Below are 18,536 nucleotides of genomic sequence, written 5' to 3'. Positions count from 1 at the left end.
AGAAGCATGTGATATAACAGCCAGCTATTACGTCACAAATATCCTTCCTTACTCATTTAAATTTAGGAGAATCCTACAGACCTGTATTGTAATGTAATTTTTATAGAAACTGAATAAGGCATTTGAAACCATGAAGAGGTCATTTTATATAATAAATATGGGCTTTTTCACTTAAGATAAAGCAGTGAGAAATCAGTGCTTTGAGAAGTAATATGAAGAAAATTAATTTTAAAATTCATTCTTTGTAATTTTGTGTTTGCAAAGAACATTGAATAACATGCTGTACATGAAAAGATACCTACAGAAACTTTTAATACTTAATGTTACAGAAACAGAACAATTCTATTTTTATTGCAGCAGTAGTTTAGAAGCTAGGTAGAGAATTAATATATATTATTAAATTTAGAACTGTTCATTAGTGTTGACTTGAAAGCTTTAGCTAGCTCTGTGTAGTTTTTGAAGAGTTAGAATGTACTATACTGATATGTTCTCAGACTACTTACTCTGTTTCATGTAGTTGCAACCTAAAGGAGGTCATTTGGCTCTGTAATATCCTAAATTGTTGGGCCATGCAGATTAGAAAATCTGTTTTTCTGTTTTATGTTTTGAAGATTCATCAGTAATCATCAAATTAGAAGTATGCCAGTGGCCTGCATTTCTACTCTTATAATCAGATTATGTCTAATTTTTTTTGCATTTAGCAGCATATTTTTATTTGTATGAATGTTACTACAGCAAAATTATCATTGTTTGTGAAAGCAAAGCATTTGACTGATTATTCGCATTTGTTCATTTATTCTGAGGGATAATTTAAAAATGCATCCTTCAAATAAGTTTAGTCTTTTTAATATATACTTTAATGTCAGTATGCTGACAATAATTACAGACTCAAACATAATTTATAAATGTTTTGCTACCATTTATGTACATTTGTGTAGCTTTATGCACATTAAATGTACATTTATTCTTTTTGTAAAGTTAATTGGTAGTAGGTCTTTATAAAAAGTCAATTTTTCTTAAGCCATATAAATTATTTTATTGTGTTATAAGAAATTATAAGCCAGGCATGAAACTTTTTTTCTATGAAACTTTCTTTTCTCAGTAGTTTTTATTTCTGTGGATGCCTGAGTTTTAAGTTTTTGAGGTATATTTTTTTCTTTTTATTAGTTAAGAACTTAAAACTTTGGAGAGGAATTTGTAGTTGTTATTGTTGACTACATCTTTAGGTGTACTACAATGCCAGGATTATCGTGGGCTTTTTAGTAATTTGTGTCATTTTAATGGACACTGAATCTTGTATCTACTTATATTTCTATTTTTTTGCTTGGCTANGTGTTATAAGAAATTATAAGCCAGGCATGAAACTTTTTTTCTATGAAACTTTTTTCTATGAAACTTTCTTTTCTCAGTAGTTTTTATTTCTGTGGATGCCTGAGTTTTAAGTTTTTGAGGTATATATTTTTCTTTTTATTAGTTAGGAACTTAAAACTTTGGAGAGGAATTTGTAGTTGTTATTGTTGACTACATCTTTAGGTGTACTACAATGCCAGGATTATCGTGGGCTTTTTAGTAATTTGTGTAATTTTAATGGACACTGAATCTTGTATCTACTTATATTTCTATTTTTTTGCTTGGCTAATAGAAGACAGAGAAATAAATTTGTTTTAAGTGCAGGTACTGAACTTCATGGTATTCATTTTGTAAGTTAGTATTACATAGTTTTATTTCTAACATTATTTTACTTCCTAATTTCCATACTTACAACTTTTTCTCAGTCCTTTGGTAGTGTGTGTGCCTATTATAAACAGCCCTAAATACTTTTCTGTAACAAGGGTGGCTTTTAAGTAAAGTACAGATGTTATTTCATTTTTAGAATAGATTATTTCTAAGCATGTGTGTAAAGTAATTTAGTGAGAAAATAACAATATTCTCAGTAGTTCATAATTTTTTTAGGATCATATAATATTTCGACACTTTGTTGAAAGCTAAGGATTTTTCTCTTAAGAAAATGCTCAGGAAGACCATGGATTTCAGGTACTGTACAGTTTTCTTCAATATTGGTGACTTTATTTTCTTTCAGAGCAAAACAAATCAAAGCAAAAGCTATGATTTGTAAAGTTACTTAATACTTTAATATTCAGCAATTTGAAATATTCCCTTCTTTCCACTTTTTTTTATTGTTGTTCAAATACAGTTGTCTCCATTTTCTCCCCACCACTTCCCCTGACCCCAGCCATCCCCACTTCCCACTGAAGTATTCTTATCAAGGTTTGAAAGCACTTTTAAAAATTTATTTTAGGATAAAATGATCAGTTTGTTGATAGAATCAATATTTTATTAAATTAAGGCCTATATACTGTAAAATACTAAAATAATAGAGAAATATGTATAAGTAAGTCTCTTCCCTCATATCTCTAGTCTTTGAATTTTTTAGTAGATAAAACCAGTCATTTTTTTTTCTTGGAGGAACAATTTAAAATCTCTTATCAGGCCCAGTAAAAGGAGAAAAGAACATTTTTTTAGGATCATTTAATCAGGATCCTGGATAGAAAAAAATCTGATGTTTAAAGGAATGATCATTTTGATATTTTTCAGTAAGTGAGGAGTACTCTGAAGCTAAAAAAGGAATTTATTAACTTCATTAATTTTAGTAGTTAACTTTATAGATTATGAACTCTGCCATGTCTAGTTCTTTCTCTGAGTCTAAAGATGTTTAAAACCACTTTAAATTATTTTAGTATTAAATGCTTCAGTGGTGATTACCTAAGGCTTTGCCCCATTCAACTTATATGCCCACCAAAACTGTTAATAGTGGCTTTTCCATATGAATGGCTTGGCACAGGCTTCAGACCTTCCTAAAGCTGCTCAAACAAGCAACAGCAGAACACAGCCCTGTACTTCTTGCTGAGTGGCCTCAGGCCCAGCTCTAGCAGCAGCCATCTGCAGATCGCTTCATGGCTTATGCCAGGTGGCCCCAGACAGAACACAGGTGGTGGCTGACCTGGGCCTGTACCACCTGGGAAATCCCAGAATCTGTACCTAGTGGATAATTACAGATCATGTCAGAGTACCACCACCCAACCATTTCCATAAGCCACAGAGAGAGAGGTAGTTGGTGGCCAGTGGTCACAACAGTCCTACTGTCTGACTGGCCTGGGTAAATCCCTCCCATTGACTGCCAACAGCAATCAAGACTCAGCCCACACAGAGGGAGCACCTAGCTTGGGTGATAGGGGAGGCTGTGCCACTGGACACCTACTTACAGGACACCTACTATATTAGGCTATGATACCAAGACAGGAGTTCAAAGCAACTCTACTTAATACATAGAAATAAACACAGGGAGACTGCCAAAATGAAGAGACAAACAAATATGGCCCAAATGAAGTAACAGAACAAAACTCCAGAAAAAAAAAACCTAAACAAAATAGAGATAAGCAATCTATCAGAATCAGAGTGCAGGGATGCTCAAGGAACTCAGTGGGTACACACAGCATGAAATTATCCAATCAGAAATGAAGGATGCAGTCATTGAAATGTGAATAACAGGCAGTCAACAGTGGAGTCGATGAAGCTGAAAATAAAATCAATTATTTGGAACATAAAGAAGTAAAAGCATCCAATCAGAACAGGAAGAAGAAAAAAGAATCCTAAAAAAAGAGGATAGTGTGAGGAGCCTCTAGGGCAACTTCAGGAGGTCCAACATTTGCCTTTTAGGGATGCCAGAAGGAGAGGAGAAAGAGCAAGAAATTGAAAGCCTATTTGAAAAAATAGTGAAAGAAAACTTCTCTAATTTGGTTAAGGAAATTGACATTCAAGTCCAGGAGGTACAGAGAGTCCCAAACAAAGATGGTCACAAAGAGGACCACACTAAGACACATCATAACTAAAATGACGGAGGTTAAAGATAAAGAGAGAATCTTAAAAGCAGCAAGAGAAAAGCAGGTAGTTACCCACAGAGGAGTCCCTAAAGACTGTCAGCTGATTTCTAAAAAGAAACTTTGCAGGCTAGAAAGGAATACTTCTCATCAGAAGTATTCAAAATGATGAAAAGCAAGAACCTACAATCAAGACTACTGTATCCAGCAAAGCTTTCTTTTGGAATTGAAGGGCAGATAAAGTGCTTCACAGACAAGGTAAAGAAAAAGGTTCATCCTTTTTCTTTGGCTGAACCTTTGGTTCATCCACCAAACCATTATTATATGAAATGTTAAAGGTACTTATTTGAGAAAAACATGATCAAAACTATGAAAATTAAAATGACAATAGATACATAATTACCAACTATTGAATCTAAAAAACAAACTAAGCAAAGAAGCAGAACAGAAACAGAATCATAGATATGGAGAACATTTGGATGGTTGCCAGTTGCGGGGGGGGGGTGCTTGGGGGAATGGCGGAAAAGATGTAGGGATTAAGAAGTATGAATTGGCAAGGGGGTGTTAAGAACAGTATAGGACATGGAGTTGCCAGAGAACTTACATGCATGATCCATGGACATGAACATATGGGAGGAATTTCCAGAGGGAGTGGGGTATGCTGGGTGAAGGGGATTAAAGGGGGGAAATTTGGGACCACTGTAATAGCATAATCAATAAAATATAGTAAAAATAAGAAACTTTCTCCTCTATTTTCTCCTAGTAGTTGAAGTTTCAGGTATCACCTTTAGTCTTTAACCCATTACAAGTTAATTACTGTGAGTGATGTAAGATAGGTGTCCATTTCCACTCTTTTGCATGTTGACATGTCATTTTCCATACATCATTTATTGAAGAGAAATAAATGATGTCCTTTCTCTGTTGTGCATTCTCAATTCTCCATTAGCTGACCATATATGCATCAGTTTATTTCTGGGATCTTTGTTCTGTTCCGTTGATCTATGTGTTTGTTTTTATGGCAATAACATACTCTTTTGATCATTATAGTTATGTGATATAGATAGAAGTCAGGAAATGTGATACTTTCATCTTTGTTCTTTTTTTTCTCGATTGCTTTAGATATTTAGTGGTGCTATACAAATCTTGTGATATTTTTTTATTTCTTTGAAAAAAGCCATTGGAATTTTGTTAAGGATTCCAATGAATTTGTAGATCACTTTGGGTACTATAGATATTTTAACTATTAATTCTTTAAGTTCCAAGAACATGGGATATCTTGCGGTGCGTTTGCATCTTTTTTACTTTCTTTCATTATTGTCTACAGTTTTCAGTGTACAGGTTTTTTTTTATCTCCTTGATTAAATTTACTACTAAGTATTTTATTCTTTTTGATGCTATTGCAAATGGGATTACTTTTATAATTTCTCTTTCACAGAATTCATTGTTAGTAATGTTAATAAAAAAGGTTTATCCTGTAATAAAGACTAAAAAGCATTTATTTGAGCAAATGAGAAGTAAAAGAGGAGATACTATAACTGATACCACAGAAATACAAAGGATTATAAGAGACTACTATGAGTAATTGTCTGCCAACAAATCAAGTAATCTGGAGGAGAAAGGTAAAGTCCTAGAAGCATACAGTGTGCGCAGACTGAATCAGGAAGAACTAGAAACTCTGAATAGACCTATAATTACTAAGGACATTGAATTAGTAATAAAGTCTCTGAACATATGAAGGCCCAGGACCAAATGGTTTTACTGGTGACATTTTACCAAACACTTAAAGAATTAACACCAATGTTTCTTGAATTATTTGAAAAAAATTAAAGAAGAGGGAACACTCCTAAACTCATTTCATGAGGCCAGCATTACCCTAATACTAAAGCCATGTAAGGGCACTACAGGAAAAGAATATTACAGTCCACTATTCCTGATGAATATAGATGTAAAAATCCTAAACAAAATGTTAGCAAACTGAATTTAGAGGAATATTTAATTATCATATACTGTGATCAAGTGGAATTTATCCTTGCTGTGCAAGGATGGTTCAGCATGCAAAAAAAAATCAGTGTGATACACCATATTAACTTAAGAATAAAATTTGTATGATCGTCTTAATAGGTCCAGAAAAAACATTTGACAAAATTTAACATCTTTTCATGATAAAACTCTCAATGTGTTTAGTATGGAAGGAATGAACCTTAAATAATGGTCACCTATGACAAGCTCACAGCTAACATACTCAGTGGCAAAAAGTTGAAAGCTTTTTCTGTAAAATCAGGAATAAGACAAAGATGTCCACTCTTTCTACTTTCATCATAGTCCTCATCATAATACTGAGAGTTCTAGTCAGTTCAGTTAGGCAATAAAAATAAATAAAAGGTATCCAAAGTGGAAAGGAAGAAGTAAAATAGTCCTTCTGGATGCATTAAGTTTTCATTCTATAGCTAAAGGTAATGAGATTTAAAAAAATCCTCACCTGAGGATATGTATTTCATTAATTTGAGAGAGAGAAGAGAGAGAGATAGAGAGAGAGATCGATTGCCTCCTGCACACACCCTGACTGGAAATCAAACCTGTAACCTTTGGTAGATGGGACAATGTTCCAACCAACTGAGCCACCTGGCCAGGGCAAGAGAAACGAGATTTTTAAACCACATACTCCTGTTTCAATTCTGTCTTTAAATGTTTGGCTAGTTACTATATTTACTTCATCTGTTGCTTACCTTTGACACTTTAAATAATGTTCTTACATCTCTATTTTTCAATTTAGCAAACTGTACATTATCTCTCCATTTTGTGCTTTCAAGTACAGATGGTCTTATCTCTATTCTTCCTTCTACCTCTTGTCCCTTTTATCACCTGCGTGTCTGTCAGTGGCAGTGTTATTTTAACACTGTCAAGGTTATTCTCTCCTGTAATATTTATCTTGCATTTTTATTGGGTAAGATGGATTCTAAAAGCTAAAAATCAATTAACCATCCTTACACTGTTAGCACTTGTAGTAGACCCAAGTAGTATCCTCATGCTACTTTTCTTTGATTAGCACTCTGGGCTTTTTTATTTTTCTGTAGCTTAGGAAATTTTTTTGGAAAATTTATTTTCCTATTTTTCGTCCTCCCTATTAATTTCAATTATTAGATAGAAGTTGGAGGTTTTGAATGACTTTATTTGAATGACTTTTATCCTTTATTTTTTCCTTTGTATTTTTGTTTTACATATCAGAATTGTTGCCGCACTTTGTTTTTGACTATCCCATTTAATGTAGTGTTATTTTTTTATACTGTGTATATATTATTGTTTTTCTCAAGAGCCTCTGAAGATCTGTGTTTTTATTTTTTGTTCTCTTCTGATTTTTGAATGATTTGCTTCCTCCAGATTATTATTGTTTTTGGCATTTTTCTTTCATATGATTAGCTTCATAAATCCAGTGAGTTTTTAAAAATTGAATTTATTGAAGTGACACTGATTATCAAATTATACAGGTTTTAGGTACATAATTCTACAACACACCAAATGCACACTGTGTTGTATATTCAATACCCCAAGTCAAATCTCCACCCATCACCATTTATCCCCCCAGGACCTCCTTCATCTCGTTCCCGGCAATCACCACACTCTTAGTCTGTGTCCATGAGTTCTTTCTCTTTGTTTATTTTTTTTACTGAATCTCTCCTCTGACCCACAGATGTCAACTTGCACTCTATGAGTCTGTATTTATTTTGCATGTTAGTTCATTTTGTTAATTAGATTCCACTTATGAGTGGAATCATAATGGTACTTGTCTTTCTCAATGGTGCTTGACCTTTTTCAGGTCTATCCATGCTGTTGCAAAGGGTAAATTTTCCCTTTTTAACAGCCAAGTAGTATTCCATTGTGTAGATGTAGCATAGCTGTTTTATCCACTTATTCACTAAGGGACATTTGGGCTGCTTCCAAATCTTAGCTGTTGTAAATAACAGAGCAATGAACGTATGGGTGCATATATTCCTTCTGATTTCTTTGGATAAATTCCCAGAAGTGGAATCACTGGGTTATAACAGCAGTTCCATTTTTAATTTTTTGAGGTAACTCCATATTGCTTTCACCAGTGGCTGCACCAGTCTACATTCCCACCCACAGTGCATGAAGGTTCCCTTTTCTCTGCATCCTTGCCAACACTTCTTTGTTGATTTATTGATGATAGTCATTCTGATTGGTGAAAATGATATTTCATTGTGGTTTTAATTTGCATTTTTTGGCGATTAGTGACGTCAAGCATTTTTCCATATGGCTATGGGGCATCTGCATGTCCTCTTTGGAGAAGTGTCTATTCATGTACATTGCCCATTTTTTAAATTGGATTGCTTGTTTTTTATTTTATTTATTTATTTTTAACATTTTTTAAATTGTTGTTGAAGTACAGTTTTCTGCCTTTTCTGGATTGTTTGGCCTTTTTTTTGGTGTTGAGTTTTACAAGGTTTTAAAAAATTTTGGGTATTAATCCCTTATCAGATATACTGGTGAATGTGTTCTCCCATTCAGTGGGTTGTCTTTTTATTTTGTAGGTGGTTTGCTTTGCTGTGCAAAACTTTTTAGTTTGATGTAGTCCTATTTGTTTGTTTATTTTTGGTCTCCTTGTCCAAGGAGATATATCAGAAAACATGTTGCCATAAGAAATATCTGACATTTTACTCCCCATGTTGTTTAGGGTTTTTATGGTTTTTGAGGCTAACATTGAAGTCTTTAATCTATTCTGAGTCTTTTCTTGTGTATGGTGAAGGGAGGTGGTCTGTTTTCATGTCTTTTGCACATGTATTTGTCTAATATTCCCAACACCATTTATTAAATAGGTATCGTTACTTCATTGTATGTTTTTTGCCTCCTTTGTCAAATATTAACTTACTGTAAAGGCATGGGTTTATTTCTGGGTCCTTTATTCTGTTCCATTGATCTATATGTCTGCTTTTATGCTAGCACCATGCTCTTTTGATTACCATGGCCTTGTAGTATAGTTCGATATCAGGTAGCATGATTCTTCCTATTTTGTTCTTCTCTCTCAAGATTGTTGTGGATATTTGGGGTCTTTTGTGGTTGCATATAAATTTTGGGGATATTTGTTCTAGTTCTATGGTAGGAATTGCATTGAATGTATAGATAGTTTTGGTTAGTATAGACATTGTAATAGTGTTAATGCTTCCTATCTGTGAACGTGGTATATGCTTCCACTTATATGTATCTTCTTCAATTCTTTTCTTCAGTGTCTTATAATTTTCTGAGTATGTCTTTTACATTGTTGGTTAATTTATTTCAAGGTACTTTATTCTTTTTGAAGCAATTGTGGATGCGATTGTTTTTCTTAGTTTCCTTTCTGATAGTTCATTATTGGTGTATAAAAATGCAGTTCATTTCTGAACATTTATTTTTTATCCTGCTACTTTACTGAATTCATCTTTCAGTTCTGGTAGGTTTTTTTTTTGATGGAATATTTAGGGTTCTATATATACAGTATTATGTCATCTGCAAATAATACAGTTTTACTTCTTTCTTTCCAGTTTGGATGCCTTTTATTTCTTCTTGTCTGACTGAAAAATTACATTTATTTTTAAACCCAGTTTAAATGTTACATTAATAACAAATTTTTTTGATAAGTAGCAAGAATGATCTTTGTATTATGAATTCTGAGCACCATTCTGATGTACAGCGGGTGGGTAATAAACATTTGAATAAGTAAAGATCAAATGGGAATATATATTTGAAAATGACTTTGAAAATTAAGTGTATGAACAATGAACACATGGAGATATTTTTATTAAGATTTTACTAATTTACAAAAATTCTCATTTTTCTGCGTTTTAATTGAAATTCTTGTATTGACTTACTGGATTGTTTTTAGTATTAAAATGATTTTAAATTGAAAGGTCCAGTTTAGTGAATGTATATTGGCTTATGAAATGCTCAGTACATTTTTGTTACTTTTTTATTTTTAAGACGTACAGCTGAATCCTTGATTTCTTTCTTTTTCTGTGATCTCTGCATATCAAAGTATAGGAACAAAGAATAATTGTTAAAGAGACTACTGTGGCTTGGTTTTAGTGGGCATCAGTAAATAGTGGTAATCTATTCCCTGAACTTTGTTATTAACTTCCCAGGCATAAATTTTTTGGATTCTTTAAGGTGACTAATTTTCTTTTTTGTTTTAGCTCCCTATCATCATCAGTGCACATCATTGAAAAGAAAATTTTGAAGACATGTTTTGCTGAAAAGACAACTGAGAAAAATTTTACGAATGGGATGAACACGCACCAGTTAATTGACTACCTACTGTTAATTTGAATGTTAACATTACCCACCTGGTATAGTGACTTAGTGATGTACCTGTTCTCACAATACCCTATTTCAGTGTACTTGTCTTGATTAAAGAATTCAAAGTGGAGTACCGGAAACTTGATATGGATAATAAAAAGAAAGACAAGGACAAATCAGATGATAGAATGGCTCGACCTAGTGGTCGATCGGGACACAACACTCGAGGAACTGGGTCTTCATCCTCTGGAGTTTTAATGGTTGGACCTAATTTCAGAGTTGGAAAAAAAATTGGATGTGGCAATTTTGGAGAACTACGATTAGGTAAGATTCTTTTGTTTATTCTTTTATGTTGGAAGCATTTTTTAAAATGAAGGATACTTTCTGTTGAAAATGATTTAGTTATTGTTTAGTTTGTTGCAGTAATTTTAAAGAATATAGATGTTGGAAATTTTTTATGTACTTGAATGTTCATTTGTGAAGAATGCTCTATATGGGGATATCCATTTGCCTGAGATTAACCATGCAGAATATGAGAAAAAGAAAGTAAATTGGAAAGTCATAGAAGGCTGAAATAGGTGCCAGGGAAGCCTTTGCAGTGTATTACTTAGGAATGATAATTGTGTTTAGGCTACTTTTTCATATCTGAAATTTAGTAACTGATCACTTTTGGAGAATATGTATGGCTTAAAGTCGAGGTATTATACTGAAACTCCATAAAAATCAGTAAAATTTACGTTGTTTTAACTTATTCCGCCTCCCAGAGTATATCCAGGACAGGGCTCAGAGTGGGAGATACAAAGGATTGATTCAGTTTATTTTGTAATCAGGCATGTTTGAGAAACATTGGTACAATTAAACCTCCAAACTCTACATTTAAGGAAATTGAAACTCAGGCAAGGTTACCTGCCAGATGTTAAACAATGATTTAATGATAGACACAGAACCAAAATCTAGGTTTTTAACTCTTATCAGAGATGTCATGTTTACTGAACAGAAACAAGGAGGGCAGCATGGTTATATGGGAGTCAGTATTGAGGTACCTTGAGGGCTCTGGTTAATGGACCACCAATAGTGGAAGTTTAGGAAATAAAAAGAAAAAACTTGCCATCACAGATTTTCTTAGATCCAACTCTACTTGTTAGAGATAAGTTCAATGGTGTGTTTATGTACTCAACTACTTTTCCTTTCATTTTGTAAAAATACCCTGATTTGTCATTAGTCTCTCATTTTATTAGTGTTTTGTGTAGTTAACGTACCGTACATTAAATCTTTAAATGAGGCAAACTAGTTAAAGGTAATGACATATGTTGTATATTGCTGTAATATGGTGTGACTGGAATACTCTTTTGCATTTTAGTAGGGACTCAAATGTTTTAAAGAGTGACTGATATTTTTTGAAGGATATTGAATTAGGTATTTTAAATTTCTCAAGCTGTTTCTGATTTGGGACTTAGAAAAACCAGTTTATTTACTTGTCTAACTTTGAGCACCATCATCCATCCATTCAGAATTTATTGCATGTTTATAATGTGTCAGGTGTGATTAGGCACTGACAATACACTGAAAATATAATAATTGCCCCTAGCATTATGGAACACATAAGTCACTTAACTATACAGGGCCTCAAATTCTTCAATTTTAAAATGGTATTATTTTCATTATGTAGGTTATTGCAAAGATTAAATTTAGATGATGATATAAAAGGATTAGCACTATGCCTGCATATTTTAGGTAAATGACGATTTTGTTCCTTTAAAAGATGGTATCAAGATATTCTCTTTAAAAATTAAAATTATGACATGTTATATGTATATATTAAATTTATATAAATTAGCTCCACAGTTATGTATTAAATTATATATGCTTATACTATATCTGTCTGTTGTATATATGACTATAATACTACATAGTACTTTGGCCATTTTTATTCAAAATTGGTTTCATAGGATTCATTTCAAAATAACTACGTGCATCTACATATCTGCAGTGCATATGTATGTGTGTATGTATGTGTACATATACACAAAAAAATCTCCTGAACCATTTTAACCAGTGCAACACAAAAAACTCTATGTCCCATATACTGAAGCTATATATGCTATATACTGAAAAAGTTGTTAAATACCCCTTACTTCTGTAGTCTATGAATAAGCAGGAATAGGAATAAGATGATTTGTTAATCCATCAATCCATTTATCCATCCATAACCTATCTATCTGTATCTACTTATTTTATCTTTGGATGTTTATTGTATATTTATATATGTTTATTTAAATGTTATCTATATCTATATATGTATCTGTGTTTTATGTATATTTATAATATACTGTTGACCCTTGAGCAGTTACTAATGGGACATTTTACTCCTTTTTTTAAGGCAGAAAAAGTTATTATAAGCATCACTCTTTTTATACCTGGATAAACATGCTTATGTCAAAAGCTGCTTTAGGTTCTTAAAGTGCCTTTTTAAAACCACATTTATAGACACATCTCAGACATTTGATTTCTGGCACTAAAACTTTTGTGATTATTTTTTGGGTAAGAAAATATAAGCTATGCATATTGTAGGTAAGTGGTTTTCAACAAAGTTGCTATTGGCAGTTTGGGTTGGACAGGTGATTTTATTATTCATATTTTTTATTTTTAGAGGACTGTTCCACTGCCTGTGGTCCAGACTTCTTGGACACTAAATAGGAGTTGTACCTTCACACACAACCCCAAATGCACCAAGAAGAGACAGTATTTACTCACTGACCAAATTATTTTTATGGGTAATTATTTAAAAAAATAAAGTTAGACATAAAAAATTAGTCTTGAGATTTTTAAAACATAGATAAACATCTTAAACAATATTCTAAAATTAATTTTAGGCAAAGTATTTACCATCAGTTTATCTTTTTTATTGGAAAATGATGAATTAATATATTTTGGTTTTATTTTATCTTTATATGTATTGGTGGTAATGCTTGCATTCTGCATATTAGTAGATGTGTTTCTAGCTTAGACAGTCACTGAAACCCCTATAAATGTTTTTAACAGGCATTGAATGAGACCAAATATAGCTAGCTAAAATGCAGAATTATATTGTATACATATTTTATTTTTTCTGCATGTTTTATGTATTCTGTATATGTTTTATACATTCTGTATATGTTTTAGATGTTTTGACATCTTGCCAAACCTTTCTGGCTGGGGAGAGATTGCTCTTCCTGGGGCTAGCCAGTTCTCGGTTGGGATCATGCCTTTGATGTGCAAACTGAACCATCCAGAGCCATACCTCCTCTGTCTGGGTTTTACACTCTTGGAGGCAGTCTTCTTTCTTAGTCATTTCATGGCAAGGTGCAAGGCATCTAGAGAACCACCTATTTAGTCCAGAGGCCACCAGAATTCTTTGCTACCAGAATTAATCAAACTAGCCAGTTCCAAATTCTTTATCCTGCACTGCTTTGCCTTTCCCATGGAAACCAAAGGCCATGGCCTAAGCTCTTTCCTTGCTTCTGTCTTCTACATCCTGACCAAAACATTATGCTTCCCGTGATCTGTCCTGGAGGACTTATGGGCATAATACACGTTGTTCTTCTGAGCCTTTTTTTTGTCCCCTCTTGTGGTTACACCTGACTATCACATAAAAAAAAAACAGCACAAGAGTGTTACATATTACCTTATGAGTAAAATATTGTAAAATTTTGACATAAGTATAACACAGGAGTTTTCACAACTTCTTTTATTTTTATTTCTTCTTATTCCTGTATAGCTCATAACTCTGTATTATTGTTTATATTTAAGAATTGTTGAAAATTCTGCAGGCTTTATGTTATATATCAGGTAAATATGCAAATTTAGATGGGTTCATCATTTTTATGTTTATTGATTTTTCTACTGTTCCTAACTGAAGCATATTATATATCTTATCTGAAGAATGTAATAATAAAAAATAGACTATGATGCTATAACAAAATGGTGTGAAGCAAAATAGTTTACTTTTCTTTTATAACACAAACCAGATGGAGATATAATACAAACCAGATGGAGAGCACCCAGGGCTGTCAGGGTACCTCTGCATCCTCAATATGTGGCTTCGGTGTCTGTGCGTAAGGCGTTTGCTCCAGTTGTTGCTTCCAGCCAGCAAGAAGAAGAAGGAACAGGAGAATGCTTTTTCTTGGGATTTTGGAGTGATATACCTCATATTCAGAACTTAGTCACATGGCCACACAGTATGAAACAGAGGCTAAAAATGTAGTCTCTAGCTGGATAACCATTAAAAAATTGGGGCATTCTATTATTATAGAAGGTGGGGCATAGATACTGGTGGGTAACTAGTTTCCTGCTGGAAACATATATTGTTTTGGTGGAACATACTGGTTTTCTAATTATCACCTATATACTACAAAATTGGTACAAGTATATTTTAAAGATTAATGTTGCACAAAGTTCTATTGGGAGTGTCTTCTAAAATTGGATCAAAATATCAGTTAGCTAGAACCAGTCTACTTGCAGCCTTCTCTTAACTGCATTCCCTCTACACACACATTCCCTCTCACTCATACTGTACACACAAACACAGAGTGTGTGCATCATTTGTTTGGTGGTGCAAATAACAAATACTGATTAAAAGCCAACTATGTGAACTCTATGCCTATGCTAGATGACAAAATTGCATTGGAAGTATTGTTTAATCATTGTTCATGTTTGTAAATATAAGCCTCGAAATTCAGCAAAATCTCTAATGTTCAAGAAAAGATGATGCTTTTAGGATTTAGTGCTTTCTGCTGTGATATAAAAGTAGACATTTGTCAACAAATGTTGACCAATAAATGTTAACCAAAAAAGGACTTTTAGGAGTATTGGGTATATTTTGGTTCTGTAGAGTCTATATTAAAACTGACTTCTTGTCCTGTGAATATTTAGCCCTCATGTATATATAAATAAGTATCACATACAAAATAATCATGAAAAAATCATAATGGTTTGAGAAAATACAAATTTCATCTTTGAACTCAAAATCTAATTGTTTCTTTGTTAGGCAGCAGTTCTCTTAAGATTAAATTATTCACTATATACTTTTTAGAGGAAACCTAAATTTTTATACATAAAATATTCTTGAAAGGGTGCATGAAAGTACAGCTAAGTGCTAAACTTATTGACTAAAAATATATGATTTCTAATTTTTAAAAATATGGGCTCAATGAGTATCTGAATACAGCTTAATATTCACCACTTTCAATACTCCTGTTGAGGTCCATCTTTCTGATAATTATAATAGGTTTATGAGACTTATGCTGTTTAGTTCAGTATGAATGCTCTTTTATCTTTTCATTTGTTTTTATAAAATAAGGATAAAAAGTATTATATTATTTATTCAGAAAAGTATTATAGTATTTATATGAACAAACTGCTGTACAGTGGAGGCAACATATCTAAGACTTGAGATTTTGCCCAGAAGTTTTATTGCCATTCATCGGCTGCTTTATAAAAGGAAGTTAGGTGGGTTATGCTGGAAAATCACGTGTGTGAAAGTTGATGCATGTCTATTCTGTTCAGTGGCCAGTGTGACCAGGTTCAGTTATTATCACAGTTGTTAAAAATAAAAACAACAATAAACCTATCATAGTTGTATTTTTTAATAAAAATTTTACATGCTTATGGAAAATACTAGCAATTCAGAAACCATACACTGTATTTTTATTCTTTTTACTGTACTTGTAAAGAAACATAAATTTACATATCAAATTTTCTTCATGTACTTATTGCTTTTAAAATTCTCCACAGTATTTTACTTGGGCTACAGATGTTCACCCATTGGGCCTTTTTAGATTATTTTCAATTTGCTATTGTAAAAATGAATTCATTTGAATTCATTTTTTTTTATTTAGAGGGGAAAGGAAGGAGAGAGGGAGATAAATATCAATGTATGGTTGCCTCTCGTGCGTCCCCTGCTTGAACTGGCCCACAACCCAGACATGTGCCCTGACTGGGAATCGAACCATGATCCTCTGGTTCATAGGCCCGCACTCAATTCACTGAGTTACACCAGCTGGGGCCTCATTTGAGTTCTATACGTACGAGTAATATTAAATGTTTACTCTGGTTTATCATTTACCTGTCTTTTTGGTAGATTTTTTCCAACATGAAAAGCTTAAAATAATTCTATGCAGTCAAATCTGTATACAATCTTCTGACCTTTTAATTTTTTCCACTTTTAATGCTGAGAAAATCTTCCATATATTGGGCTGATAGATATTTTCCTCAGATATATGCACCCCTATGTTCATTGCAGCATTATTTACAATAGTCAAGATGTGGAAAAAACCTCAGTGTCCATTGATAGAAGAACAGATAAAGAAGTTGTGGTACATATATACTATGGATTATTACTCAGCCATAATAAAGAGTGTTGTTGCCATTTGCAACAACATGGATGGACCTAGAGGGTATTATTCTAGGTGAAATAAGTCCAAGAAAGACAAATACCATATGATTTTACTTATATGTGGTGACTAGTAAACAAATTAAATGAACAAAGAAAACAGAAACAAACTCATAGATATAGAGAACAAACTGACGGTTGCCAGACTGGGACTTGGGGTTTGGGGATGGGTAGAAAAAAGTGAAGGGATTAAGAAGTATAAATTGGCAGTTATAAAAATAGAGGGATATAAAGTATAGTATGGGGAGTTAGTTAATGTTATAATACCTATGTACCATGTCAGATGAGTACTAGAGTTATGGGGAGATAACTTTCTAAGGTACATAAATGTGTAATCACTGTTGTACAACTGAAACTAAAATATAATTGGATGTCAACTATGATTGAAAAATAAATTTAAAAATAAAAATATTCTTGTTTTGTGCTTTGTATCTAACTCAAAATATTTGGAATTTAATTTGATTATGGTGCAGGTGCTAATAACTTTTTTCCCCTCAAAGTACTTAGCTAGTTTACCAGAGGTAACAATTGAATAATACTATTTTATTTTATTTGAAATATATTATTGATTTCCCATGTATTTATCCTATTTACTGTATTATATATGAACCCCAATAAGATTACATTTCATAATAATTATTTTGAAATGAGGTGGTGATCGGGAGAGGAATTTGTATTTCTGTTTTTATATAGGAGTTCTGGTTTTGAAATTTTGTTTAGCATGTGTTCAACTCTTGATTACTTTATAAGTTATGTACAATATTCCAACAAAATAAAATTCTATTTTTGTAAGTGGGCTGATGTATTTATTAATATCACTTTCTATTCTGAGTTCCGGTGCAATACTAAATATGTTATTGAGCTGATTAGTATTTCCTCATCACTGAGGTTTTTGTTAAATAGTTGGAAGCAACCTACACTTTCTCTAAGTGCATTGTGTGTGCTCTTTTTTTTTCACACAGAGTACAGTTTGCTATATTATATCTTTAAAAATTAGTTACTGGTAAAATCTAACATTTCTTTCTTTCTTCTTTTAAGGGAAAAATTTATATACAAATGAATATGTGGCAATTAAACTGGTAAGTTCATATGTGTTATTTTTCCTTAATTCCTTTTTATTTCTTTAATGATTAACATACATTTTAGTTACTTTTTAAATTTTCATATTATTTATAGCTTGAGTGTTTATTGGGAAACTGATAGGCAAAACTAATCTTTGTTACTTATCCCCTAGTGTCATCAGGCTTCTCAAGTATATGGTAAAGTGTAGGGTGTTGGTGTCTTCCTATGCCATGGAAACACAATCTCTTTACTTTGGCAGCATTATAGAATTGAGTTTTTGAATTTTGGTGCTATTTTTAATTGAAGGAAGCTGGCATATTGCCATTTTTAAATAGGTAAAAATTAGAAATCAAGATTTCTCTTTCTGATTTCATACATTTAAACAAAAGTGCCCTTTGAATTTAGGATTCTTTGAAACTATTTCCAGGTAGCTTCTGAAATCTCTGTTCTTCTGTTGACATTTTATATATTGTAAAGGTTGCTAGTGCTTGACCTTTAGGGATTCAGAAATGCTTGATGTAGGTGGAAGATAGCAAGGACAGCACACTCTCATGGGACTGTCCCGAAGTCCTAAATATACCTGGTATGACAGCTGTAAAGCATCTTTTTTTGGAAGAGTTGGGATCTGGGAATTTTTATGATACATTTTTTGGCACGTCTTTTCTATCTGGTTTTCCAGTCAGCTTTCCAAGAGGTTAAAGTCTGACTTTGTTTCTCCATTCTGCCCAACATTCTCAATCTTGTCCCTGACAATATAACCACTGTAGTAAGGTAATGTGAGATTAATATATAAAAGATGATTAGAGGAAGAGGCAAGTGGAAGAAATAGAAAATCTTTTGTGATAAGGTTGAAACTGTACTACTTAATTTTGAGCATATTT

The 18,536-nt window shown here is 32.7% G+C and overlaps 1 protein-coding gene across 8 annotated transcripts in view; it reads left to right on the top strand.

The window, feature by feature from the left end:
- CSNK1G3 (casein kinase 1 gamma 3) overlaps window positions 1–18,536 on the top strand; it is a 105,699-nt gene that overhangs the window by 15,989 nt on the left and 71,174 nt on the right. For all 8 annotated transcript variants that reach the window (XM_037028694.1, XM_037028703.1, XM_037028684.1 and 5 more), the window contains exons 2-3: window positions 10,061–10,487; window positions 17,632–17,672. In XM_037028694.1, the coding sequence (XP_036884589.1) occupies window positions 10,310–10,487; window positions 17,632–17,672 (219 nt within the window). In that variant the 5' untranslated portion in view covers window positions 10,061–10,309. The remainder of the gene's footprint in view (window positions 1–10,060; window positions 10,488–17,631; window positions 17,673–18,536) is intronic.

This window comes from Sturnira hondurensis, unplaced genomic scaffold (genome assembly GCF_014824575.4).
Source record: "Sturnira hondurensis isolate 20B ecotype Veracruz unplaced genomic scaffold, ASM1482457v3 Scaffold0001509, whole genome shotgun sequence".
Classification (NCBI taxonomy): domain Eukaryota; kingdom Metazoa; phylum Chordata; class Mammalia; order Chiroptera; family Phyllostomidae; genus Sturnira; species Sturnira hondurensis.
The sequence above is the reverse complement of the archived record's forward strand: the minus strand, read 5'-3'. Positions and strand labels throughout refer to the sequence as shown.